The sequence below is a fragment of the Haliotis rufescens genome, unplaced genomic scaffold (assembly GCF_023055435.1).
Source record: "Haliotis rufescens isolate VD_foot unplaced genomic scaffold, xgHalRufe1.0.p SCAF_10, whole genome shotgun sequence".
Taxonomy (NCBI): Eukaryota; Metazoa; Mollusca; class Gastropoda; order Lepetellida; family Haliotidae; genus Haliotis; species Haliotis rufescens.
In genome coordinates, this window is record NW_025963780.1 from 30,405,474 (window position 1) to 30,433,398 (window position 27,925).

At 41.4% G+C, this 27,925-nt stretch overlaps 1 protein-coding gene across 1 annotated transcript; it reads left to right on the forward strand.

Moving 5' to 3' along the window:
* Positions 1-62: 62 nt before the first annotated feature.
* Positions 63-27,396, forward strand: LOC124135069 (peroxisomal bifunctional enzyme-like). The gene is made up of 18 exons (XM_046500258.2): positions 63-235; positions 1,134-1,273; positions 2,791-2,929; positions 5,042-5,198; positions 5,819-5,948; positions 7,463-7,512; positions 7,884-8,033; positions 9,040-9,192; positions 10,267-10,410; positions 10,726-10,845; positions 13,183-13,335; positions 13,807-13,875; positions 15,809-15,911; positions 16,609-16,755; positions 20,600-20,724; positions 23,169-23,266; positions 23,972-24,081; positions 24,799-27,396. The coding sequence occupies exons 1-18, from the start codon at positions 165-167 to the stop codon at positions 24,903-24,905; spliced, it is 2,166 nt and encodes a 721-aa protein (XP_046356214.2). The 5' UTR covers positions 63-164; the 3' UTR covers positions 24,906-27,396.
* Positions 27,397-27,925: the final 529 nt, after the last annotated feature.

The window sequence follows — 27,925 nt, forward strand, 5'->3', positions numbered from 1 at the left end:
TTGTGTTTGTCTGCGAGAACTTTGGTCCAGTAAATGAAGTTGAAGGGTTAGCTCTACTTATCTGGCTCAAAGTTCACTTTCTAGCAGACAGGTGCTTGTTGAAAATTACTACAGTGACATACATTTTCTATGCTTTGTTACTTTGAAGTGACAGTCATAAAAAAATGGTTGATTATAAAGTAGTTGGGTCCATTGCATTTCTGGAAGTCAACAATCCGCCTGTCAATGCATTGAGGTTCGTGTTTTTTATGTGGCAATAATAAATGTAAAACCAAAAATGCATACCCACTGAGCTGTATAAAATATTAGAATTTTATTTTGGAACTTTCAGACGAACCGTCAAGACAGAAATTTGTCAATTTTCTATCTCCGTGACGGCACATTCATTGCATCATGTCTCTAGAATTATTTTGCATTTAATATTTGCATCGAGTCTACTGGGGCTGGGACGGGTAACTCGGGTCGATTTGGTACTGAGTAGGACCCAGGTTCTCACAGGACTACCCGGACCAGTGGTTATAGTCACGTGATATATTGTTTAATGGAGAAAAAAAAATCTAGAACTTTATGGTTACACTACAATTCACTAATGTTCGTATTTCTTTCTGACTATGCACCCATTCCTTCTGACCTTTATATGTGTTTGAATAAACAAAAACTCCAGTCAATGTTACTGTATGCATAACCAGTGTTTAATACGTGTATGTCTAAAAACACATTTCGGGTTAAACTGAAATCTGTTTGATCCATGTGACGTAAATAACATGTATGTAATTATTATGTTTATGTCCAAATGTGGAATTGCATAAAGCAGCTTATATAATTATGGGCCTAATTAAGGCATTTCGTACAATGAATCTGTATTTGATTTGAATATGTTTGTCTTCTTATTTGTGATATATTTCTTATGGCAAAGGGGCAAGGTTGAAGTTGTAAATTGTTGAGATTTTCTTTCTTTCTGATATTAAAAAAACCCATCCAAATAAAGACTTTTTTTGTTACATTATTCAGGAAATCACATGATAAAGTAAGGCTTAACTCTTTTGACATGTCCACCTCTTATCTGTTCAGATCAGATTTTCAGAAATAATTACCTGATAAGCATGTACAAATGTAAAATTTATCGTCTACAGTCATTCAGTGAGGGTTGGCTTAGTGGAAGGCCTTGACCACTCCAACAAGGAAAAAGCTGTTAAGGCCATCGTCATTATTGGAAAAGGATCGACCTTCATATCTGGTGCAGATATCAAAGAATTTGGGAAACCTATGCAAGGTATTGTCATGGAGAGTTAGCTACTGTAAGCTAACAGGACTAGTTGAACCTTCACAGACACCAGTTAGAACCAGAAAGGAAGGCCCCAGTGGGCCAGATGTCTGAGGTCAGACTGTTTATAAAACTTAGTTTATGATTCTGTCGTCTCTAAAAAATTGAAATGTTAATTACTGTATTCGACGTAATAAGGGCCCCGTTCTAATAAGCGCCCACGGCGACATTTGCTAATATATTGGGTGGTGAACAATCCCAATTAGCACCCCTTCCGATCGATCAATGTACACAAGACTTATTTATTCGCGTATAATACACACTCGTGTGTTATATGCACCCTTAGTTATGGGCTAATAAATTATGGAAAAATATATCTGTCGTACATAAACACTTCAGGCTGTCAGCATAAACCATGAAATTTATCTTTCAACTCTGTTTTTTCATCAAAATAAAATTCTAATAAGAGCCCCCTATTTCTAATTTTAAGAGCGCCCTGGGCACTTATCACATCGAATACGGTATGATCTTTTTTCAACTGAAAAGCAGTATGTCTTTTTATACTGCTGTCCAGAAATAAGCAAGATGTTTATGATGTTGATAAAACACTCATGTGCTGTCACTATGAAGATAAATCATTTTTTTTTTATATAGAATTGAAGCTTCTTGATTTATCTTGAAACTTCAAAATGCAATTATCAATTATGAAAAAAAACATTTTCCTCCCTCTCACACTTTTTTTTCTACCTACTTAAAATTTTGGGGTAATGAATAAAACAACCTGAAATTGAATATTTAAAAAATATATTTGTTCAAGCTATTGACCTGACACTTTGAGCCCAAGAAACAGAGAGTGAGTTTAGAGCTTGGAATTACGCCAATTTTAGCAATATTCCAGCAATATCACGGCGGGGAACACCAGAAATGGGCTTCACACATTGTACCCATGTGGGGAATCGAACCCGGGTCTTCGGTGTGAAGAGCAAACGCTTTAACCACTAGGCTACCCAACCGCACCCCCCTCCGCCCCCAAACAAAGTGTATTTATTTTTAGATAATTTTACGTTCAATTATAGGTTACAAAATGCAGAGTTACTGCTACTGCAAAATTCAAAGTGTGTGTGACAATACATTTTCGGCAAAAGGATTTGATAGAAGTCACCTTTGAGATTTTTGGCCAACTGAGAGCTTGATATCTGATGCTTTTCTTTTGATGACTGTGACGCTCGGTTCCAAATTAAATGGCATTCGCTAGTCACGCCGAAGACCCGGGTTCGATTCCCGACATGTGTACAATGTGTGAATCCCATTTCTGGTGTCCCCCGCCGTGATATTGCTGGAATATTGCTAACAGTGGCGTTAAACCATACTCACTCACTCACTCACTCACTCACTCACTCACTCACTCACTCACTCACTCACACACTCACTCACTCACTCACTCACTCACTCACTCACTCCAAATTAAATGTGTCACAACTGCTTGGTAATGACTCATTTCCCGTCATCTATTTGTATGTTTACAGGGCCATGGCTAACTGCAGTGGGTGAACACATCGAGGCGAGTGAGAAGCCTGTTATTGCTGGTATCCATGGCAATGCCCTAGGTGGGGGACTTGAAATAGCCCTGTTTTCTCATTACAGGATTGCACTGAAAAGTGCAAGGTGAGCTAAATACTTGTTCTTCATTAATCAGTTGCAGATGAATTCTGCGAATCCGCAATCCTGGAAAGATGTAACTTACAGAAAATGTGAGTTCCTGCAGAATTGCAGAAAAATCGCAGAATTTAGCCTTTTTAAAATCAACAAAGTTTCTTATACAATTTTGCATTGAGTGATGCCCACACATTTGACATGTGATTTAAACTTAAAAAATATTAATCCTACAATAAACTAAAATTTAAAACAAATAATTATCATTTTTAGAAGTTCTTGTGGTATTATGACTACATAAACTAGGTTTACATCTAATATGAGTGGGGCGGTCGGGTAGTCTAGTGGTTAAAGCGTTCGCTCTTCACGCCGAAGACCCGGGTTCGATTCCCGACATGGGTACAATGTGTGAAGCCCATTTCTGGTGTCCCCCCGCCGTGATATTGCTGGAATATTGCTAAAAGCGGCGTAAAACCATACTCACTCACTCACTCTCATATGAGTGACATGATGCATATGAGTTGGTATTAATTTTTTAGGGGGAAATGTTTTTTTTTAATGCAGAATTTACAGCAGAATTATGAAATTTCAGCTGCAGAATTTCAGTAATTTTAAAGCAGAGTTTGGATAATTCTACCGCAGAATTCGTTTGGGACTGATTAATAATGAGATGCCTTGTATATTAGAATTTATTGTTACCAGTCTTTATTTATCTCATATGATATCAGTATCACTGCTGTTATTTGTTTGGTAAAGAGGCGTAAGAAAAAGAACTCTGATTCCAAGTACTGGACCCTGTTCTACAAAGCGATCGTAGCACTAAGACAATCGTAACTCCCATACTTTAACATAGACTTACGACAATCGTAGCGCTACGATCACTTTGTGGAAGGGGACCCTGGACTCAACTTAACCAGGGCCCTGTTCGACAAAGCGATGGTCGTAAAGTATGGGAGTTACGATCACCTTAGCACTACGATCCCTGTGTGGAACGGGGCCTTGGTTAAGATGGGTCCTGTACTTGGAATCACAGTTTAAATTTTAGAAAACTTTGCATCCTATTTGCATTTAAAATTAAGAATTGATGCAAATAATATCCACTGCGAGTCCCATTAAACACAATAGAATGGATGTTGGAATGAGTGAATCTAGTGTATTTAAAACATGGTCATTATATTTATCGGATATTTCCATTCTTTTAAGAAATAAAATCAATGTTCAAGCAGCCAATGTAGGACCTTTTTTACTCGCTCACTTAGTTTTGATACAAAGAAGGAAATCCCTTTTTGTAATAAGCAGAAGGGCTGGGACGGGTAACTCGGGTACTTTGGTCGGGTCGGTCCTTAGGAGGACCCGGATACCCACAGGACTACCTGGACCCATGGTTAGTCACATGATATATTGTTAAATGACAAAAACACACTATAGATCAGTGGTTACACTACAAGTCGCTAATGTTCACATTTCTTTCTGACAATGCACACATTCCTTTGACTTGTATATGTTTGAGTAAAGATAAAGCTTCAGTAAACTTCACTGTACGCATGATCTGATTGTTTGATATATGTATCTAAATAGTTTCTGCCAGGGCTGTGGTAAAACAATTCTCAATTACACATTTTGTACCCAACTCTTGAGACTTACAGTGGGTACCTGGGTATATGGTCAGGTAATAGGGGGTCAGGTAGTAAATGTCAACTCATCCCAGCCCTATTAGACCGCACACTTAGTTGATATTATATTTGCTGTTAGCACAGTGGTCACCCAGAGACCCCCATATTAATTTGTGGGACCACTCAAATTTATTACCTTGAGTCCCCAGGTAAACTCCTGAAATCGGCAACACCGGAAGCGCTCGTTAAATCTACAACATCATCATCATCACCAAGGAGGTTTGATGATTTATTGCAAATTTTCATTGACCATGTTTATTATTTCCAGTTCCTTCACCTCAGGTGATTCTGTGTAGTTGTTTACTGTGCATTATACTAAAAAAAAACGCTTTTCCCAAAACACTGCATCCGCTAGAGGGGAGCGCATAATGCTTGACTGTGCACCATAATCAAAAATTGGTACATGTTATCAAATAACTGAAGGAATAAAAGAAGAAACTTTAATTTGCAGAGTGGGTTTTCCTGAAGTCCTCATAGGCATACTGCCTGGAGCTGCAGGAACACAGAGGTTGCCAAGGGTTACCACGGTGCCAGTTGCCATGGAAATGATAGCCAGTGGACGGCATGTTTCAGCTCCAGATGCCTTGAAATATGGCATTTTAGACAGGGTATGCGATGATGTCAACTGTTCACTAAGCTGCAGTGGAACTCTGTTAATCAGTGATGTTGTGCAGTAAATATCCAGGTCAAACAGAACATAAAGCCTAATAATTCCTTTTAGTTGGTTTAAGAGACCGACCAACATTTTTATTTTTAGTTGATTTGACATGAAATCAGTGAAATGAAAGCGACAATGTGATTTCATCACTGCAGTTCATAAGAAATGGTGATAAATATGAGTAAATATCTTTGTTCTAACAATGAATCCAAACAATTATCTTGGTTTCATTCAATAGTACCGTATTCGACGTAATAAGCGCCCCGCTCTAATAAACGCCCACGGCGATATTTGCTAATATATTGGCTAGTGAACAATCCCAATTAGCATCCCTTCCGATTGATCAAGGGTACAATGTGTGAAGCAAATTTCTGGTGTCCCCCGCCGTGATATTGCTGGAATATTGCTAAAAGCGGCGTAAAACCGAACTCACTCACTCACTCCGATTGATCAATGTACACAAGACTTATTTATTCGTGTATAATATGCACTTGTGTGTTGTATGCACCCTTCATTATGGGGAATTATATTCTGGAAAATATATCTGTTGTTCTACCCTAACTGTTGCAGGTTGTTGATAAAGATCTGTCGTCAGAGTGCATGAAGCTGGCCTACAACATCATCGGCAAACCGCTCCATGATCGCAGGTTACGGAACAGGCCTGTGACACCTGTGGAAAACCTCAATGCTGTCTATGATGGTAATGCCAAATGTTCTTCAATTCATTTATTGCAAGACTTGTCCAAAGGGCTAGTGTGAGCCTCATTGCACTAATCCGCAGTGTTTGTAGCAAAATTTTAAAAATTGTGAACTGGTTCAGAATTATTACCCTCATATGCTACTAGTCCATGAGGGGCGGTCGGGTAGCCTAGTGGTTAAAGCGTTCGCTCGTCACGCCAAAGACCTGGGTTCGATTCCCGACATGGGTACATTATGTGAAGCCCATTTCTGGTGTCCCCCGCCGTGATATTGCTGGAATATTGCTAAAAGCGGTGTAAAATCAAACTCACTCACTTACTAGTCCATGAGGACAACTATCATTGGGTCATTAGGATTTTACTTGCCCTCAGTACAATTTAGTAGTCTCGGGCGAGTTGACCAGCAAAGGAGATTGAATTGTTACACAGCCATTTATGTGTCAACATTTTCCCTACAGATATTCAGATTCAGCTTACTTTAAAAATATCTCGTGTATGTATAAGAATTGTTACAGCAGACATATCTTATGAGAGTAAGTGAGTGAATTTGCTTTCAAATTGTTTTGAGCAGCATTTTAGTTTAGCATTGTCAGCTTCATGTGTGAGGCAGTCAGGTCTTGAATGTTTACGACTTAAAGGAAACACAAGCAAAGACGTGATGCTAACAAACCAGGATTCATAATCGACGTGAATCTGAGATTCAAACCTACAGTCATAGGATCCATGCATGCCTAAGGGACACAACCCTGCAGAGTTAATGGAGCTTATCATTAGAACTTTAAATAGATGAGTAGAAATCAAGACAAGTGGAAAGTTCAGTTACACTTACACAGCATAAGTGTGAGTGAGTGAGAAGGGTTTTATGCCAGGTCTTTGAAGGGCATTTAGAAGTGATACACATAAGGAAGAGAATATATGTATGTCAACTTCTTTATTATGAGGAACATAAGGTTTTATGAGGTTTTATGCCATTTTATGCAATATTCAGGAAATATTACTGCTGGATACAACAAACACATTCATACATTATGCCTATTGAAGGCGTGATGAGCAAATGATTATGACAGTATTTTTGGCGATTTGACTTTGATGCTCAGCTGCTTCTATGATTCTTCGCTGCATCGCTTCGTACCATCATTTTTTTTAAGGGGGAGGTTGAGTAGTCTAGTGGTTAAAGGGTTCGCTTGTCACGCCCAAGGCCTGGGTTCGATTCCCCACATGGGTACAATGTGTGAAGCCCATTTCTGGGGTCCCCCGCCATGATATTGCTGGAAAAGCGGCATAAAACCATACTCAGTCACTCACTTCATACCATCAATGGATTGAAATATGTTAAAGCTAGAGGTAGAGCGATTAATCGATAATTGGTTTTGACATTTAGAACTGTTATCTATTGCGAAAAAACACTTTAACCACTCGGCAACCCCACCGCTCCACATCAGCAAGACAAGGGAGTGGGCCATGGGGAAGCAAAGCCATGGTGATTTGAGAAATACTCTCGGCTTTCTTGTTTCAGCTGCACTAGCGCAGGCAACAAGACGATTTAAAGGCTTCATAGCACCAGTGGTAGGTATTCTTGTGGGCTTCCAATCAAGTGTAAGGATTGATCCAAGTATCAGTGAGTGCTAAATGTTCATGTAAAAACATTGGTTATCCACTAGAAATATTAATAGATCTTCCCTCAAGAAGATCCCGGTTAGAATTGGTTTTCAGCAACCCGTCCTTGTCGGAAGAGGCGACTAACAGGATTGGGTGGTCAGACTCACTAACTTGGTTGATCCATGTCATCGTATGCCAATTGCATAGAAGGATGCTCATGACGTCAGTCACTGGATTGTCTGGCCCACTCGATTATTTACAGACCGCCATCATATGGCTAGTATATTATTGAGTGTTGTGTTAGTTAAAATTGTTAATTCATAATGGTTTCCTTCTAGAAATGCTTACAAGCTGTGAAGGCGGCAGTAACAGCAGTCAACTATGAAGAAGGTGTAAATGAAGAATCAAGACTCTTCACGGACCTGATGAGATCTGGGCAGGCTCGGGCGTTGCAGTATGCATTCTTTGCTGAGCGAGCAACAGCAAGGGTAACTCATTTTAATATAAGTGTGTCAGGTGGTATGTTTTGTACTTTTTGTGAGAGGGGTAGATGAAAAAAGATTGGGGTCACTGTGAATCCTATAAGCTCTTATATAACATATCTACTTAAAAACGGGCGGTGAGGTAGGCAAGTGGTTAAAGCCCGACATGGGTACAATGTGTGAAGCCCATTTCTGGTGTCCCCCGCCGTGATATTGCTGGAATATTGCTAAAAGCGTAAAACCATACTCACTCACTCACTCACTCTACTAAAAACTAAAAAAATTCGCAAAGAACAATGAAGATCAAAGCATGTTTTATTTCACAATAAAAAACTGCTCTATCATGGCGTCATTTCTGGTGATTCGAATATGCGTTCACAACCTGATGACGTCATATATTGGACGACGTGAGTTTTGAGAGGGAAGTGTCCAGTGAGTTGTTCCCCTTGTAGCTGGGCTACGCAGATAAACGCAGTGGCCGAACAATCACATCCAATGTGACAAGTGCTATTAGGACAAAAGGTACAGATAATAATTGACATGAAGATTGTGAGAAATAAAAAGATTAACGCAAAATGGACTTGTCCGACATTTCCAAGGTCGGCTTTTATTCAGAGTCATCATGGGCAAATGTTTTAGAGCTTGTACATTTAATCAATTTTACAACATAGTGCTACATTTGGTTTTCAAAAGGTGTGTGTGTATGGGGGTGGTTGTCCAGAGACCCCCCTATGACATACTACTCTCATCAATAGTACAATAAGCTTCTCATTAGTTTCTCGAGGAAAAAAACAACTTAAAAATCAATTCATGGATATAGTGAACACAAAACATGTCAGCAGACACCCTAAATGTGACGATCTGCTCTATCTGAACTCAATATCTCTTTATCATGTGCTTTCTTTCTTTACAGATTATAAAAGAAAACAACAATACCTTATTACAAAATAAATTACAATCTTAAACTTTGAAGACTCAGAAATTATTTTGTTTCCTTACCCTGTGTTTGTAGTGGCAACTCCCAACAGGGGAAAGCTATCGGACATGTAAACCTCTCCCCATAAAGACGGTCGGTGTGATCGGTGCTGGCACCATGGGAAGTGGCATTGCGGTGACGGTGTTGAGAGCGGGCCTGCCTGTGACGTTGGTGGAACAAGATAGGAAGGTTGCACTACTAATTATTATACGACCCGTGAAAATCCGGGGTGGAATATGTCTTCAGCAACCCATCCTTGTTGTAAGAGGGACTAACGGGATCGGGTGGTCAGGCTCAGTGACTTGGTTTGATACATGTCATTGTATCCCAATTGCGTTGATCGATGTTCATGATGTCAATCACTGGATTGTCTGGTCCAGATTTGATTATTTACAGACCGACATCTTGTAGCTGTAATATTGCTGAGTGCGGCATTAAACAACAAACAAACAATTATTACACACCCTTCTGCAGGAGAGTTTACATGTTACTGTGTTTTGTAGTTGAAGTGACGCAGTGTCAATTCTGTTGTCACATTAACATTGTCTGTTTCCATACTAGAAGGCAACACTTTTATTTTAAAACGATAAAACTTTAAAACAAATTTAATCTCAGCTGCATTATGAGTCACCTGGACTGAAAGGCTATGTGTTAGGTTTGAAAGTGAGAGAAAAATGTCGTTCACGTGATCATGGCACGATAATGGCAGCAACAGGTGCTTGCTGAAGTGCTTTCTTCTCTTCCACATCTTCCCGAGGCAAGAGCATCCACTAACCTTTTCATCAAAGTCTTGTTTCCACCCCTGCCACATCAAGCCCACTTTACTGTGCTAAATATGATTGGACTATCGCACATGTGGATAGTCCAATCAGAGAACATTTCAATAAATCAACATCCACGACTGGTACACCTTTGTATGAAAGTGATTAATCACTGCCTGTCTTTGTTGACATGAATATGTCTTTGTCATCTTTTAAACCACCCAACAATTGCGTATGTTTTTGTGTCAGGGATGAAATCGTTATCTGAGCGACTTGGTAGTCACCATCTTTGTGAAGCTATACAAGATAACAGCGATCTGATTGGATATCGTGTTTTCATAACAAGGGGCACAACTTGTGATGTACGTGAGATGGCACAAGGGTCGAGGCAAGAAAAGTGGCCTTGATGTGGCAAGGGTAGAAACTAGGCTTTGATATAGACTAGTGGACACGCTTGCCTCGGGAAGATGAATCTTCCAGTACATGTTTCTGTTGTTTGCAGTTCCTGGACCGGGGAGTTGCGATGATAAAGTCGGTGCTAGAAGGGAGTGTCCGCCTCAAGAAACTCAGTCCTCAGGGTTTGCAGAAGTGTATGTCTCTGCTCAAAGCCACAGTCAACATGGACGATCTCCGGGATGTCGACTTGGTAGGATTCTTCCTCTATACATATCACCCATCTGTCCCTGGGGGACCTAGGATAGGTCCCCTGCAACCTATGCTTGTCGTAAGAGGCGACCAAATGGATTGTGTGGTCAGGCTTGTTGATTTGGTTGATTCAAACAGTCTGGGATACTGCTTATGATATCAAACACTGGTATATCTGGTCTAATCTTGATTCTTACAGGCCTCTATGATTTGGCTGGAATATTTCCGACTGCTGTGTTACACAGTAAACAAATAACCCATCTGTTTATCCCTCCATTCAGCCACCCTGTTTCTTTGGTTCCATGTTTTCCTCCAGGTGATCGAGGCAGTCTTTGAGAGTCTCAGTCTGAAGAAGCAGATATTTGGGAGGCTGGACAAACTTTGTAAAGCTGAGACTATCCTGTGCAGCAACACATCTTCCCTGGACATCAACATGGTGAGTTGAGGAGTGGGTACCTCGCAGGTGTGTGGGTACCTTGCAGGTGTGTGAGTGGGTGGGTACATTGCAGGTGTGTGAGTGCGTGGGTACATTGCAGGTGTGTGAGTGCGTGGGTACCTTGCAGGTGTGTGAGTGTGTGGATACCTCGCAGGTGTGTGAGTGGGTGGGTACATTGCAGGTGTGTGTGTGAGTGGGTACATTGTGAGTGTGTGGGTACATTGCAGGTATGTGGATGGGTGTGTACTTTGCAGGTGTGTGAGTGGGTGGGTACCTTGCAGGTATGTGGATGGGTGGGTACTTTGCAGGTGTGTGAGTGCATGGGTACCTTGCAGGTTTGTGAGTGGATGGGTACATTGCAGGTGTGTGAGTGTGTTGGTACATTGCAGGTGCATGAGTGGGTGGGTCCATTGCAGGTGCGTGAGTGGGTGGGTACATTGCAGGTATGTGGATGGGTGGGTACTTTGCAGGTGTATGAGTGTGTGGGTACATTGCAGGTGTGTGAGTGAGTGGGTACTTTGCAGGTGTGTGAGTGGGTGTGAACATTGCAGGTGTGTGTGTGTGGGTGGGTACATTGCAGGTGTGTGAGTGGGTGAGTACATTGCAGGTGTTTGAGTGCATGGGTACCTTGCAGGTGTGTGAGTGATTGAGTACATTGCAGGTGTCTGAGTGGGTGAGTACATTGCAGGTGATTGAGAGGGTGAGTACATTGCAGGTGTGTGAGTGGGTGGGTACATTGCAGGTGTGTGAGTGTGTTGGTACATTGCAGGTGTGTGAGTAAGTGGGTACATTGCAGGTGTGTGAGTGGGTGGGTACATTGCAGGTTTGTGAGTGGGTGGGTACATTGCAGGTGTGTGAGTGGGTGAGTACATTGCAGGTGAGTGAGTGAGTGGGAACATTGCAGGTGTGTGTGAGTGGGTGGGTACTTTGCAGGTATGTGGATGGGTGGGTACATTGCAGGTGTGTGGATGGGTGGGTACTTTGCAGGTATGTGGATGGGTGAGTACATTGCAGGTGTGTGAGTGAGTGGGTACATTGCAGGTGTGTGATAGGGTGTGAACATTGCAGGTGTGTGAGTGGGTGGGTACTTTGCAGGTATGTGGATGGGTGGGTACATTGCAGGTGTGTGAGTGTGTTGGTACATTGCAGGTGCGTGAGTGGGTGGGTACATTGCAGGTGTGTGGATGGGTGGGTACTTTGCAGGTGCTTGAGTGGGTGGGTACTTTGCAGGTGCTTGAGTGGATGGGTACATTGCAGGTGTGTGAGTGGGTGGGTACATTCCAGGTGTGTGAGTGGGTGAGTACATTGCAGGTGTGTGAGTGGGTGAGTACTTTGCAGGTGTGTGAGTGGGTGAGTACATTGCAGGTGTTTGAGTGGTTTGGTACATTGCAGGTGTGTGAGTGGGTGGGTACATTGCAGGTGTGTGAGTGGGTGGGTACATTGCAGGTGTGTGAGTAAGTGGGTACGTTGCAGGTGTGTGAGTGGGTGAGTACATTGCAGGTGTTTGAGTGCATGGGTACCTTGCAGGTGTGTGAGTGATTGAGTACATTGCAGGTGTCTGAGTGGGTGAGTACATTGCAGGTGTTTGAGAGGGTGAGTACATTGCAGGTGTTTGAATGCATGGGTACCTTGCAGGTGTGTGAGTGATTGAGTACATTGCAGGTGTGTGAGTGGGTCGGTACATTGCAGGTGTGTGTGAGTGGGTACATTGCAGGTGTTTGAGTGCATGGGTACCTTGCAGGTTTGTGAGTGGGTGGGTACATTGCAGGTGTGTGATTGGGTGAGTACATTGCAGGTGTTTGAGTGCATGGGTACATTGCAGGTATGTGTGAGTGGGTACCTTGCAGGTTTGTGTGAGTACCTTGCAGGTGTGTGAGTAAGTGGGTACCTTGCAGGTAAGTGAGTGGGTGGGTACCTTGCAGGTGAGTGAGTGGGTGGGTACTTTGCAGGTGAGTGAGTGGGTTGGTACCTTGCAGGTGTGTGAGTGCATGGGTACATTGCAGGTGTCTGTGAGTACCTTGCAGGTGAGTGAGTGGGTGAGTACTTTGCAGGTAAGTGATTGGGTAGGTACCTGCATCTTGCAGGTAGGTTAAGAGTTCATACAAGTTTGAAAAGGAAGTTAATGTTACAGCGTGCTACAACTGAATTCCTGTCTGTTACAGTTATCTCACGTTAATGTTACAGGGTGCTACAACTGGGCTGCCTGATGAGTGACAGAGATAAGGCACTGTGTCTCATATTACTGATATTGGTTCAGTTGTTTATCAGGTGGAAAGTTTGCCTAATCATAAGTTTCCGTTTGAGTCAAATATCGATGATTCTTTCGTTGTCTGTCAGATTGCGTCTGCAACAGATCGCCCAGACAGGGTTGCAGGGATGCATTTCTTTGTGCCGGCCTATGTGATGAGACTTCTGGAGAATGTGTATGGAAAAGCAACGTCAGGGACAACAGTCGCCACCATCATGCAGTTGGGGAAGAAGCTTGGAATGGTATGTCATTAGTTAGGCACGACTTTTTGGAAAATTTGTTTAGGAATCTGCCAACTCCCTGAAATTGAAATGTTAAAAAATTATTACCATTGTTGTTTTTTTTAATTCTGCTGACCAGAAATAAGTAAAATGTAAGAAAATAAGATTTACTTTTGCTATCATTAAGAATAAATTATTTAAAATCATATTATTAAAACTTGATGAAAATATTACTTCAAATCTCCCCTAAGATCCGAATATCAGCCTCTGAGCTGGGCTCAAGCCCACAAAGCAAACATAGAGCTAAGACGATCGTAACACTTACACTTCAACATACATGATAGACTTACGACAGTTGTAGCGGTACATTGCTTTGTGGAACAGGGCCCACGTATAGATAAATCACTGGTATGATACTGATTGTAACAAAACTGATTGTGATAATGCACTGCTTGGTGTGTCTGAAGTTGACATGTTGTCGCTGTCTGTCAGGTGTCTGTGCTGGTCGGCACCTGCAACTCCTTTGTGGCCAACAGGACCATGCAGAAGTACGGCACACAGGTGAGATATGCACAGCTAGTTAGGTATGTTGTCTCATTTGGCACTGACCCGTGAAGATCCGGGGTAGAAAAGGTCTTCAGCAACCCATGCTTGCCTTAAAAGGCAATTATGCTTGTTGTAAGAGGCGACTAACGGGATAGGGTGGTCAGACTCGCTGACTTGGTTGATGCATGTCATCATATCCCAATTGTGTGGATTGATGCTCATGATGTCAATCACTGGATTATCTGGTCCAGACTCGATTACTTACACACTGCCATCATATAGCTGTAATATTGCTGAGTGCGGCATTAAACAACAAACAAACAAATCATTTGGCACTTGTCCCCTGTGCGGATTCCAAGGTACAACAGGTCCCCAGCAACTATGCTGGATGTAAGTGACGACCAATTGGATCGGGAGGTCACCCAGGGTGACTTGGGTGATGGTATGTCATCGTACCCTGACGGTGTAGATCGTTGCTTACAATATAAATCACTGGATGATCTGGCTCAATTTATTTACAGAGTGATGTCATATAGCTAGAATATTGCTGAGTGTGGCTTTAAGCAAAGAACATTTTAAAAGTCCAGTTTCCACCCTTGCCGAACTAGGCTGTAATTACTGGGCTCGATCGTAGCGCCACCAGTGGCTATTGAGAGTTATGTCCTTTCTATGCCTCTCCTACAGACCAATAAGATTCAACCTCTCGTATCACTTGCATTTGCTTAAAAAAAAACAGTGGCGCCCAGTCAAGATGATCTGATCGATAATCAAGATCTATATTGTGATAAAACGAGTCTCACATCGCAAAGTGCATCAAATCACGTGAGCACTTTGATTAAAAACATGAATAGATTAAGAAAATATCTGTTGACAACGAGTTAGCGGTGCACATGTTTTGCAAATGCTGCAGTCGACCGAAATCTGCATGACACTTAACGAACCGGATTTCGATTTCGGTGCGTGATTTTGATTGGACTATGCATAGACTCGTTAGTCCAGCCAAAATGTAACTCCATAATACCAGCCTAGTTTGGCAAGGGTGGAAACTGGACTTTTATAGTCAGTTAACTCATTGCCTCGGGAAGATGGTAACATACAAATGAATGTGTGGACAAAGAACTTGGGGTGTGACACGTCACTTACCTTCACAATAGCCTGTTTCCCCCAATTAGTAAAAAGTTGTGTGTGTTGTTATCAGAAGGTTTTGTGCAGTGGAATATAAACAATTAACTAAATGTGTAAATGTCCCTTCATGTAGTATGTGGACTCATGATTCATGAAGCAATTCAGATCAAAATATTGGCATCTCAACTTCACCTTTTAATAAATTGATGAAGAAATGTAAATGTGACCAGAGAAACTAAATATGATTCTCGAGGTTATCAATAGTCTAGCTCTATTGTAGCTGCTAACTTGGATTGTGCGTCCTATTGCACCAAGTTATCTCATGAATGTGATCATAATGTGCATTGTAAAATCTGGTAATACTGTATGTCCTCCCCAGATGAGCCCGTGAAGATTCCGGGGTAGAAACAGGTCTTCAACAACCCATGCTTGCCGTAAAAGGCGACTATGCTTGTCGTAAAAGGCGACTAACGGGATAGGGTGGTCAGGCTCGATGACTTGGGTGATGCATGTCATCATATCCCAATTGCGTGGATCGATGCTCATGATGTCAATCACTGGATGGTCTGGTCCAGACTCGATTATTTACAGACCGCCGTCATATAGCTGGAATATTGCTGAGTGCAGCGTTAAACAACAAACCAACCAACCTCCCCAGATGAGCTATCATTGAGCTGACACACCGGGATGTAACTGGAATATTCAAAGCGACGTTAAATCAAACTCACATGCAAACACAATCTAGGTCAGACATTGAGATATACTGGTCTTTCATTTATATTTGTTGACCAATGAGCAATGCGGAGTTATTTTGTGTTGCCAGGCAACCTTTCTAGTGGAGGAAGGAAGCCTGCCGCAGGAAGTGGACCAGGTCCTCACAGACTTTGGGATGCCCATGGGGACGTTTGCTGTGGGAGACCTTTCAGGTGACTGAGGAATCATTACAGTCTTTCATGATCTGTTGCAGTCTATCTTAATCTGATACCTCTGTCACATTCTGACAAATACTCAATTAGAAGTCAGGTCTTATGATCGCTGAGAGACATTGAGTGCCCAATCAAAAAGTGATAAGGTGAGGTGAAATTGCGTTTAATGTTGTGTTCAAGATTTTGCACTTATATAGCGATGTGCTTACCTGCCCGGGGACACAAGCATGTCTGCATGTGTCTGTCCGTGTGTCCATGCATGTGGCTGCTTGTACTAGTCAGGACTAATGCCGGTTTTATAGTACTAGCCCACTACTATCATACCTCATTGTAACATGAATACCCCACTGAGCTGACGAGTCCTTGTTTTTTGCACATTAATTAGCATCAGGCAGGGTAACAACAAGTACCAATTTTAATGTCTCTTGGTATGATACAGCCAGTGGATTGAACTACTGACCTTCCGCTCTGTGCAGAGACGCTCTATTCACCAATCAAAATTAAAGATGTGAGGTTTTTGAGCCGATCACATGTCAGCTTTTTTTTTTATAGTTTTGATTATTGAGGATATTTTACTGCATTCACATGAACTTTTAGATGTGAGCATTTTGACTTGTGACTTCTGGTAGAGAAAATGTGGGAGTTACTGATTTTCCAAGGACTTAAGCTAACAGTGACTTTGTGCATCTGTATTCAGGTCTGGACATAGGATGGAACATCCGGAGAGAAATAGCTCAGGCACAGGGCATGACCTTGACCTTTGCTACACGTTTCATGGGCGGCGACCGCTACAGCTCTCTGTCAGACAGACTGGTCCAGAAAGGTCGTATTGGACGGAAAGTGGGCAAGTACATGATTGGGTTCTGTGTGTGCACATTCAGTACAACTTATACAGTAGGACATTAGGGGCATGTTGCAAGCCATGATTCGCTTAGAGTCGGCAAATTAATCGCTCACCCCAGGGTGTGCAAGAGCTCGAAGCGCTTGCAAACTCTTCCAAAATGGCGGTGCGACTAGCGCTTGGTTGCCTTGCCCTAATGTAGAGTGTAATAGAAGTGGCTCGGTGACGAGCCAATGAGTTGATGACTATTGATGACTGGGTATGCTGGGGGATGTTAGCTGCCTTTGCCCATTTCGCAGTTGATTCAGACAAGAATTTCTTGTTCTACTGTCAAACTCAAATTTCAGTCAGCCGCCATTTTGGTTTGAGAACGAAACGACATCAGCCAGCGATTGGTGGAATTGCAAGCGACTGAAAGTTAGTGCTCCGTTGTAAGGTGAATCGCTGTACATCATTTGCAAGCGATTGGCTGTTTGCAACACACCCCTGAGGAAGATCTGGAAGGAATTAAAATCTCATTCACATGATTGTCACATGACACATCACAACATGGCCACATCTTACTGTTTCAAGGTGCTTTACATTTGAAGGGACACAGGGTGGTCGGGTGGCCTAGTGGTTAAGGCTTTTAGCAATATTCCAGCAATATCATGGCGGGGGACACCAGAAATGGGCTTCACACATTGTACCCATGTCGGTAATCGAACCCGGGTCTTCGGCATGACGAGTGAACGCTTTAACCACTAGGCTACCGGTACCCGACCGCCCCTCCTCCCTAATGAGAGTTAGCACCTATTTCTGTTCAGCATGGTGAGATGACTATCAATTCCATACAGTCATACTGCCCCTGTGAAGATCTGGGTTAGAAATGGTCATCAGCTACCCATGCTAGTTGTGAGAGGCGACTAAAGGGATCAGGTGGTCAGACTGGCTGACTTGGTTAATGCATGTAATCAATCCCAATTGCGTGGATTGATGCTCATTAGGTCAATGGCTTGATTGTCTCGCTTGTCGTATCACAACTGTGTGGATCGATGTTCATGATTCGATTATGTCCAAACTCAATTATTTACAGATCGCTGTCATACGGCTGAAATATTGCTGAGTGTGGCATTAAACAACAAACAGATATGTTAAAGGAAACTTCCATACTGTAACATGGACATTGTTGCACAGCAGCAAGTTTTCCTGACTGGTAGAGTGTTTGACAGCTAGGCGGACAGGGATGAAAATAAAATACCGTATTTGACGTAATAAGCGCCCCGCTCTAATAAGTGCCCAGGTCGATATTTGCTAATATATTGGCTAGTGAACAATCCCAATTAGCACCCATTCTGATTGATCAATGTACACAAGGCTTATTTATTCCTGCATAATACGCACTCGTGTGTTATATGCACCCTTAATTACGGGCAATTAAATCCTGGAAGAATATATCTGTCGTACATAAACATTTCAGGCTGTCAGCATAAACCACAAAATTTATCTTTCAACTCTGTTTTTTTTCACCAAAATAATATTCTAATAAGAGCCCCCTATTTCTAATTTTGAGAGTGCCCTGGGCGCTTATTACGTCGAATACGGCAATTAATTTATTGTGACTTATATCACAGCTTGAATATATTGATGACTAATGGAGATCAGTAAAATTACTACCAGTAAGGCTGTGTAGCTAGATCACATTTTGGGCTGCACTTGAAGACAGTAATCTATATTTATGTATTGACCCTGTTGAAAAGAATCTGTGGCAGGGACGCTAAACATGGCCACGGCTTTCTTTGGAATTATGTCTCCCCCAGAATGGAGGGAGACATATTGTTTTTGGCACGGTTCCCGTCAGCGTCGGCATCGGCGTTCCCACCGTTTCCGGACCATAACTCAGAAACCGTTTAATATTTTTTCGCGAAACTTTGTATACACATTAACCCAGCACTGAAGTGGTGCCTTTTGCTATTTAGAGATTTTTGACATTTTTATTTTTTCTCGTTTCCATGGCGATAACTTGAACATAGACTCTGAATGGGGGTAAGCTTGGTTTCCGGACCATAACTCGGAAACCGTTTAATATTTTTTCGCGAAACTTTGTATACACAGTAACCCAGCACTGAAGTGGTGCCTTTTGCTATTTAGAGATTTTTGACATTTTTATTTTTTCTCGTTTCCGTGGAGATAACTTGAACATAGACTCTGAATGGGGGTAAGCTTTGTTTCCGGACCATAACTCGGAAACCGTTTAATATTTTTTCGCGAAACTTTGTATACACATTAACCCAGCACTGAAGTGGTGCCTTTTGCTATTTAGAGATTTTTGACATTTTTATTTTTTCTCGTTTCCGTGGAGATAACTTGAACATAGACTCTGAATGGGGGTAAGCTTGGTTTCCGGACCATAACTCGGAAACCGTTTAATATTTTTTCGCGAAACTTTGTATACACAGTAACCCAGCACTGAAGTGGTGCCTTTTGCTATTTAGAGATTTTTGACATTTTTATTTTTTCTCGTTTCCATGGAGATAAGTTGAACATAGACTCTGAATGGGGGTAAGCTTTGTTTCCTGACCATAACTCAGAAACCGTTTAATATTTTTTCGCGAAACTTTGTATACACATTAACCCAGCACTGAAGTGGTGCCTTTTGCTATTTAGAGATTTTTGACATTTTTATTTTTTCTCGTGTCCATGGAGATAACTTGAACACAGACTCTGAATGGGGGTAAGCTTGGTTTCCGGACCATAACTCGGAAACCGTTTAATATTTTTTCGCGAAACTTTGTATACACATTAACCCAGCACTGAAGTGGTGCCTTTTGCTATTTAGAGATTTTTGACATTTTTATTTTTTCTCGTTTCCATGGAGATAACTTGAACATAGACTCTGAATGGGGGTAAGCTTTGTTTCCTGACCATAACTCATAAAACCGTTTAATATTTTTTTCGCGAAACTTTGTATACACATTAACCCAGCACTGAAGTGGTGCCTTTTGCTATTTAGAGATTTTTGACATTTTTATTTTTTCTCGTTTCCATGGAGATAACTTGAACACAGACTCTGAATGGGGGTAAGCTTGGTTTCCGGACCATAACTCGGAAACCGTTTAATATTTTTTCGCGAAACTTTGTATACACATTAACCCAGCACTGAAATGGTGCCTTTTGCTATTTAGAGATTTTTGACATTTTTATTTTTTTTCGTTTCCATGGAGATAAGTTGAACATAGGCTCTGAATGGGGGTAAGCTTTGTTTCCTGACCATTACTCGAAAACCGTTTAATATTTTTTCGCGAAACTTTGTATACACATTAACCCAGCACTGAAGTGGTGCCTTTGGCTATTTAGAGATTTTTGACATTTTTATTTTTTCTCGTTTCCATGGAGATAACTTGAACATAGACTCTGAATGGGGGTAAGCTTGGTTTCCGGACCATAACTCAAAAACTGTTCAATATTATTTCATGAAGTTGTAACATATTAACCAAGTCCTGAAGTGGTGCTTCTTGCTATTTAGAAGTTTTTCACATTTTATTTTTTCTTGTTTATGGAGACAAGTTTAACTCAGACTCTGTATTGGGATGGGCTTTGTTCCAGAACTAAACTCAACACCCCTTCAATATTTCTGTGTCTTTTGCTTATAATGAAATTTAAGAATTTGATCTTTTCAATATTATTGAATTCAAAGCAATTCTAGAATTAAAATATTGTGAATTATTTTTGTGGGAATGAACAGATGGGGTTTAACGTGAAGTAAACGAATGAATGGGGGTTAGGGGAGTGGGGGGAGACATATGTTTTTACGATTAAAAACACTTTCTAGTTGTAACTCTGTGATAAAGATAAGCGGATTTTTCAGGCAAAGGTTGGTACAAGTACGAAAAATCTGGTGGCAAGGTTGCGACCCCTGACCCAGAGGTCACTCAGATAATACTGGATCACTGCACGGAGCTTGGCATACAGCGGCGCAGTATTTCACCACAGGTTAGCATTGTTTCAGCAAACTCCTCTGCAGGGTTTTGTGCTTGGGTTTCAGGCTTATCCTGGAATCAGTGAGCCAAGAGTGAGTGAGTGAGTTGGGTTTAACGCCACTTTTAACAGTATTCCAGTTATATCACGGCGTGTCAGCTTAATGTGGGAGGAAAGCCCGAAGGGATGCAGGTCTCAGACGTTTACCACCTCGGTGAAACCCACAACACGGGTATGGTACTGACAAACCTAGAAACCTAATAGGGGCGAACCGGGATTCGAACCCACAATCATAGGTTTCTAGCGTGCCCAAGGGACGCAACTCTGCACAGCGAATCGCGGCGCCTTAGACGACTGGGCCACCCGTGCCCCCAGTAAGCCAAGAGTCAGTGTGGTTGCCCAATGTCACCAAGCAAGAAATGGTGTCATTATCCAGTGAATGTTCAGTGTGTCGCAATACTCCATAAAAATTTTGTATTGGCAGTTCATGTATATATATGACATGCTGTACAATTTTAATTTTTAAAGTTTAATGATTCAGTATGTGATGCTTTCTTGAATCTAATTACAGTTTAAATTATGTGTACTTATTCACAATTTTTATGCACGTAGATGCAATATTTGGCGTAGCAGATTAACTATAGTAATATTAAAGAATTGGATGATCCTTAACTTCTTTTGAGTAGTATGTATATTTTCCACCTTTATACGTATATGACTTGCTGCAACATGAATCTGTTTTGCAGAAGAAATATCTATAGACTTGACTTGAGTGAAAGACAATTTTTGGTGGGCACGATCTAGACCTAAATTTCACACAAACATAACTTCTCCAAACATGCAGAAAACTTGTGAAAAGTGGTGACACGATACGTTGATACAGTATTGTATCCCAATAGAAAGCCCATGGTACATTACATTGATTTACACCCCCTGTATCGTGATACATACGATACATGACTTCACAAATTAGTTTGATGTAAAAACATGTGAATAGTAACAGTGAGTGAGTGAGTGGATATGCTCTTATGCTGCTTTTAGCAATATTCCAGCAATATCACGGCGATGGACCCCGGAAAATGGGCTTCACTCATTGTACCCATGTGGGGAATCGAACCTGGGTCTTCGGCGTGATGAGCCAACGCTTTAACCACTAGGCTACCTCAACCCAAATTGTAACAGAAACTATACAACAACCAGTTTACGCATATTCTCTAGTATGTCCCGGTGGTCTATTAATAGCATAACATCCCTAGTGCCCTCTAGCCTGTATTTCTACCCTACAAAGTCCCATCTTCTATATCTGAATTGAAGAAATATGATACAGGGTTGTGATTCAACTGCAGAAAGAAAGAAATGCAACATATTAAATGAAAGTGCTTTATCAGAATATGATTCGTATCACACCAATAAGATTTGGATATATGCTTGTGAAGTCCTGTTCACTCAGGTACTGATGTACATCATAGACCAGCAGAATTATGGGCCACCTTAATCTGTCATGCCATCATGTCGGGTAGCCTTGTGGTTAAAGCGTTTGCTCGTCACGCCGAAGACCCAGGTTCGACTCCCGACATGGGCACAATGTGTGAAGCCCATTGCTGGTGTCCCCCGCCGTGATATTGCTGGTGTCCCCCGCCGTGATATTGCTGGAATATTGCTAAATGCGGCGTAAAACCATACTCACTCACTCACTCACATCATGTTTCTGAAAGTAGTGTTCAAGGTACACACCTACAGATTACAGACACCATCCACCATGTTTGTTTGATCCAAGTAATAGAGCAGCATGGGACATCGTGACTAAGTTTAAAATAGATGATGAAGCTCAGAATAAGCAGAAAGGATGACTCCACTTGCATTTGTATGGTTTAGTATGATCAAACCTCAAAATTGAGTATCAAAGCAATTCATAAACGTGAAAAAATGGAAATCAACATTGAAATATTACTTGAAATTATTTGTGGGCCGGAACCTCATCGGTGACATCCATCAAGACAAATTTCCACAAACTCATAACTTTGAAGATAAAAAATGACATTTCCTTATGAAAGAAGAATATGTTTCAAGTCGTTGTGTGGAGGGTATGCCCCCCAAACATTCTGTTATTTTAGCGAGGCAGTGAAAAGAAACACAGAAACCCTTAATAAGGAGCACATTACTTACCAATATGGCGGAGGTGTCTGGTATTCTGTGTTCAAAGGGACATCATTCCACTCACACATAACAAGTTTGTGCAAACTGCAGTGTTAGTGAAGAGTTGAGCGTTACCTGCTGCTTGCTGTGAACTGAAATCGGGAAGAAAAGATTGGTTGGAAAATGTGAGGAGGAAAATGCCAGAAATAATGGAATTCAATGGTCATTAGTCCAATGATGAAATCCTTAAGAACCAGAACAGATAGTAACAGAGTGTCTTGAAAAATACAATGGAACATGTGTAATTGCTGTTTGTTATGCAGGAGGTGATAGAGAGGACATTCTACGCAGCAATAAACGAGGGCTTCCGATGCCTGGAGGACGGAGTGGCAGCTAAACCTGAGGACATTGATGTCTGCTGGTGAGTGTAGTCAGACTGTTGTCTGCTGGTGAGTGTTGTCGGACTGTTGTCTGCTGCTGAGTGAAGTCAGACTGACGTCTGCTGGTGAGTGTAGTCAGACTGCTGTCTGCTGGTGACTGTAGTCAGACTGTTGTCTGCTGGTGAGTGTAGTCAGACTGTTGTCTGCTGGTGAGTGTAGTCAGACTGTTGTCTGCTGGTGAGTGTAGTCAGACTGTTGTCTGCTGGTGAGTGCAGTCAGACTGACGTCTGCTGGTGAGTGTCGTCAGACTGACGTCTGCTGGTTAGTGTAGTCAGACTGATGTCTGCTGGTGAGTGTAGTCAGACTGACGTCTGCTGGTGAGTGTAGTCAGACTGTTGTCTGCTGGTGAGTGTAGTCAGACTGACGTCTGCTGGTTAGTGTAGTCAGACTGCTGTCTGCTGGTGAGTGTCGTCAGACTGACGTCTGCTGGTTAGTGTAGTCAGACTGACGTCTGCTGGTGAGTGTAGTCAGACTGACATCTGCTGGTGAGTGTTGTCATACTGCTGTCCTTTGCCAAAACAGACATGCCCTCTCAGATGTCAGCTGGTGTTGTATGATCGTTCCTACCGAGAGCAGTTGTCCTCTTGCAGCCATCTGCTGGTGAGTGTAGTCAGACTGTTGTCCCAGTTTGTGGTACAAGATGACCGCATGTCTTCGACTATATAAAATGATAATGCTATTTTCAGGCTCCTAGGCTTCGGGTTTCCACGGTACCAAGGTGGACCAATGTTTTACGCCAGTCAAGTTGGTCTGCGCAGTGTGTATGACAAAATATGCCAGTTTCATGAGCGCTACCGTGAGTAGAAATTTGTCAATAAAAAGCTATTAATACATAACAAACCACAAATTATCCACAAATTATGAATAAGTATTTGTTTGAATAAGTTTCAAGATAACATGGTGAAATTGGTCTGTCATCAGTTGTATATCAATAGGGTCCAAAATTTCTTCTTTATCGTTTCAATGCAATGTCTCAATATAAATGCTAGTAATATGAATAGGAAGTGAACAAATTAGACAATCAGCTGAAAAGAAATCTGTATTCATGTGATAGGTGAGTGAGTTGAGTTTATTGACACTATTTCCTGGCGTGTCAGCTTGATATGGGAGGAAAACCTGAAGTGATGCAGATGTTTGCCACTTTGGTGAAACCCACATGTATGTGTATGGCGCTGACAGACCAATGATCAAAACTAGGGCAAATCTGGGATTTGAACCCATGAACCATGGCACCCTGAAGGGCACAACCCTGTACTGCAAATTGTGGGACCTTAGATGCCTGGGCCACCGTATTTGGCATCCAGTCCAAGGACAAACACAATCTTCTTGGATACTTTAATCATGACTAACATTGGTACAGCCACAATTGGTATCCATTTTTAGACCCATGCTGGTCATTGAACAAGATACCAATATCTTCAAAACTACTTTTATTTCGTCTGTTGGCATTGATGCAACTTCGTGCCCTCATGATTACACTGTTCCAATCATACACTTTGATGTGTGTTTCCAGCCAACCAGAGTATCTGGATGCCCTGCGAACTCCTTCGTCGACTGAGCAGGCTCGAGGTGACCCCACCCATGAGCGAATGGACCATGAAGACCACCAGTAAGCTGTGATCAGCTCCACCAGCCAATCAGTACACACTGTGCCTTGAAGGACGCTGACAATCAGACAGTTTCGAATCATTTTATGCTTTGATTATATGAGATTTCGAGGCCTTATCTAGCGGAGGCCAATATCCTACCCAAGGTTCAAATATTCAGCAGAAGTGAGTGAGTGAGTATGGTTTTACGCCGCTTTTAGCAATATTTCAGCAATAACACGGCGGGGGGACACCACAAATGGGCTTCACACATTGTACCAATGTGGAGAATCGAACCCGGGTCTTCGGCATGACGAGTGAACGCTTTAACCACTAGGCTACCCGACCACCCCCTGTACAGCAGAAGCTGGTAACAATTAACAAATTCTCAACTTTCATTCCTCTGATAACAGGACCAAGAAAAAAAAATGGCCTGAAAACTTCTTTTAAACATTTCAATCAATTATAGCATTGAATGAAATGCTAAATAACCTCTGAATTTAAGAACATAAAGAAATTCTAATTTTGGACAAAACAATTTTTCCCAATTTACCAGCGATACAAACTAAAATTTTTATTCCACTTGTCATTATAATGAACACATACCGTAGTAAAGCCTTTAAAAATGGCAGAATTATTCTAGTCCTTATGATACCTAAACTATTGGGCAGTTTGGCAAGGACTAGTGCCAATTTCTATCGTTGCCAAAACATGAGGCCTGTAGAATACACCTTTCTTTATTCATCATATGATATGAGCAGGTAATCTTCCAGTTTTGGACTGTAATCAGCTTACAGAGAAATAATTTATACCCAAGGATTGATTCCAACACGAGCTGAAGAATTCCAGACACTAAGTAGGAACGATCATTTTGTTTTTAAGCAAGACCTTTACATGATGGTCATTGAATGCAGACGCCAACAATCTTGTGATATTTCCTATGTTGATATACATGATAACTACTCCTGTTTTCATAGAATATATTTAAGTTGAATAAGGTTGCGATAAATTAATAGTTTGAATTTCATCCATGTTTTAACAAAAATGTGAGGCAACGGACATTTAAGTTTGTATTTTGTGTTTTTTTAAACATTTCAATCCATTTGTATACAGTTATTGTTTGTGGACGTGATTGAGTTGAAGTGGGAATGTTTTGTAGCACTATGGATATGGTGCATTTCATCAAGTAATATCACAGTATGGCTGAAATATTGCCGATGTGACGTTAAATATTAACTCTCTCTCATCAAGTAATGAAAGAATGGAGCATTGATTTTCTTCATCTGTATGAATGCATAGGGACAACAAAATGATGTGATGCGGGTGTTTGCTTGAGAGGCAGAGATGAAAATGTACTAAATTGTTGTGGTTTAACACTTCGAATAATGCCAGAAATAATTTTATTTTAATCTTGCATAAAACAAAATCAATGGTGAATTACACCATATTTACAATTGTTAAGTTTGCATATGCTATTGAATGATTTTTTTCACTATATATGTATAAATTTCCACATGATCATATGTTTTTCATCTGATTTTCTTGATCTATTTTGATAAATTGCTGTTGGGGGTATTATGATAGTGTTTTCATATTGGGTTCATTACCTATGTCAGCTGATACGACCACCTTTTCACCATGTGTGAGTGAGGTGGGATTAATGCTGCTTTGAGCAGAATTCCTGTCATCACAGCATATCAGTTTGAAGTTGGCAGAGAGCCCAAAGTTCAAAGATATTTACCAGGTTGGTAAATCCCTTAAACACGTGTATGCTGCGGACAAGCCAAAGATCAATATCAGGGTGATGATGGGAATCGAACCCATGACAGCAGTCCACTAAGGGACATAACTCTGTTGAGCAAATTTGTCACCTCGCTCTTGCCTCCTGTCGCATGTACATAGATTTTTTTTCTGTAACCATGGTTATTGTGTGAGCAAAGCAGAAATCCGGGGAACCATTATGCCATATTGTTATACTATTATTATATTTTGATACATATTTCATGTTATACAGACCCGTGAAGATCCGGAGTAGAATAGGTCTTCAGCAACCCATGCTTGCAGTAAAAAGCGACTCTGCTTGTCGTAAGAGGTGACTAACGGGATCGGGTGGTCAGGCTCGCTGACATGGTTGATGCATGTCATCGGTCCCAATTGCGTGGATCGATGCTCATGATGTCATTCACTGAATTGTCTGGTCCAGACTCGATAATTTAACAAACATATATGTTATACAACTTTACAATTTAATCATAGTCTTAGATTGAATGGGATTTTAAACTTTTAAAGTCTCGTCAACAAGTACCTCAGCGATTATCTCACTCCACAGCCTTATTGTGTGCAGCAGTCAGTAATACGTCAGCTTTATCAGCGACCTGTGAACCTGGACCAGACAAACCACTATTTGACAACATGAGCACATTATCTCCATGTTAATCAGCTTCCAATGGGAGAACCAGGGATTCACAGATTAAATATCACGGGCATATATTGGATGAATAAACAACAAAGGTCTTGCAGTCTCATTTCATCTTTACTGAAAATGTTTGTGAGACAGTGTTCACAATGTAGAAATTTTCACATTTTCATGATTGCATTCAGAACAATGTACATTAATACATCTATGTACAAAATACACTGAGTCAATGAAAAGCACATACATGATGAACTCGATACATTGTGATGAAAGTGATTACAAGAAGATGGGAAAGAATGCCTTCTTTACCGATTTCAAATTTACAACATATTGGTTCATGAACAAAATGTCTGGACAGACAGCACCAATAACCATGTTCCATACAATCTCTCAATATGATCCTTCACCTGGGAGGAGTTTGTGAATTGTGGAAGGAAAACAAGTCACGCAGGACGGAACCATTTCCATTTCAGCTGCAACTCGAGCATGGAGTGAGTGTGAGTGAGTTGGGTTTAATTGCCGCTTTGAGCAGTATTCCAGTTACATCACGGCGTGTCAACTTAAAGTGGGAGGAAAGCCTGAAGTGATGCAGGTCTCGGACGTTTACCACTTCGGTGAAACCCACAAGCACGAGTATG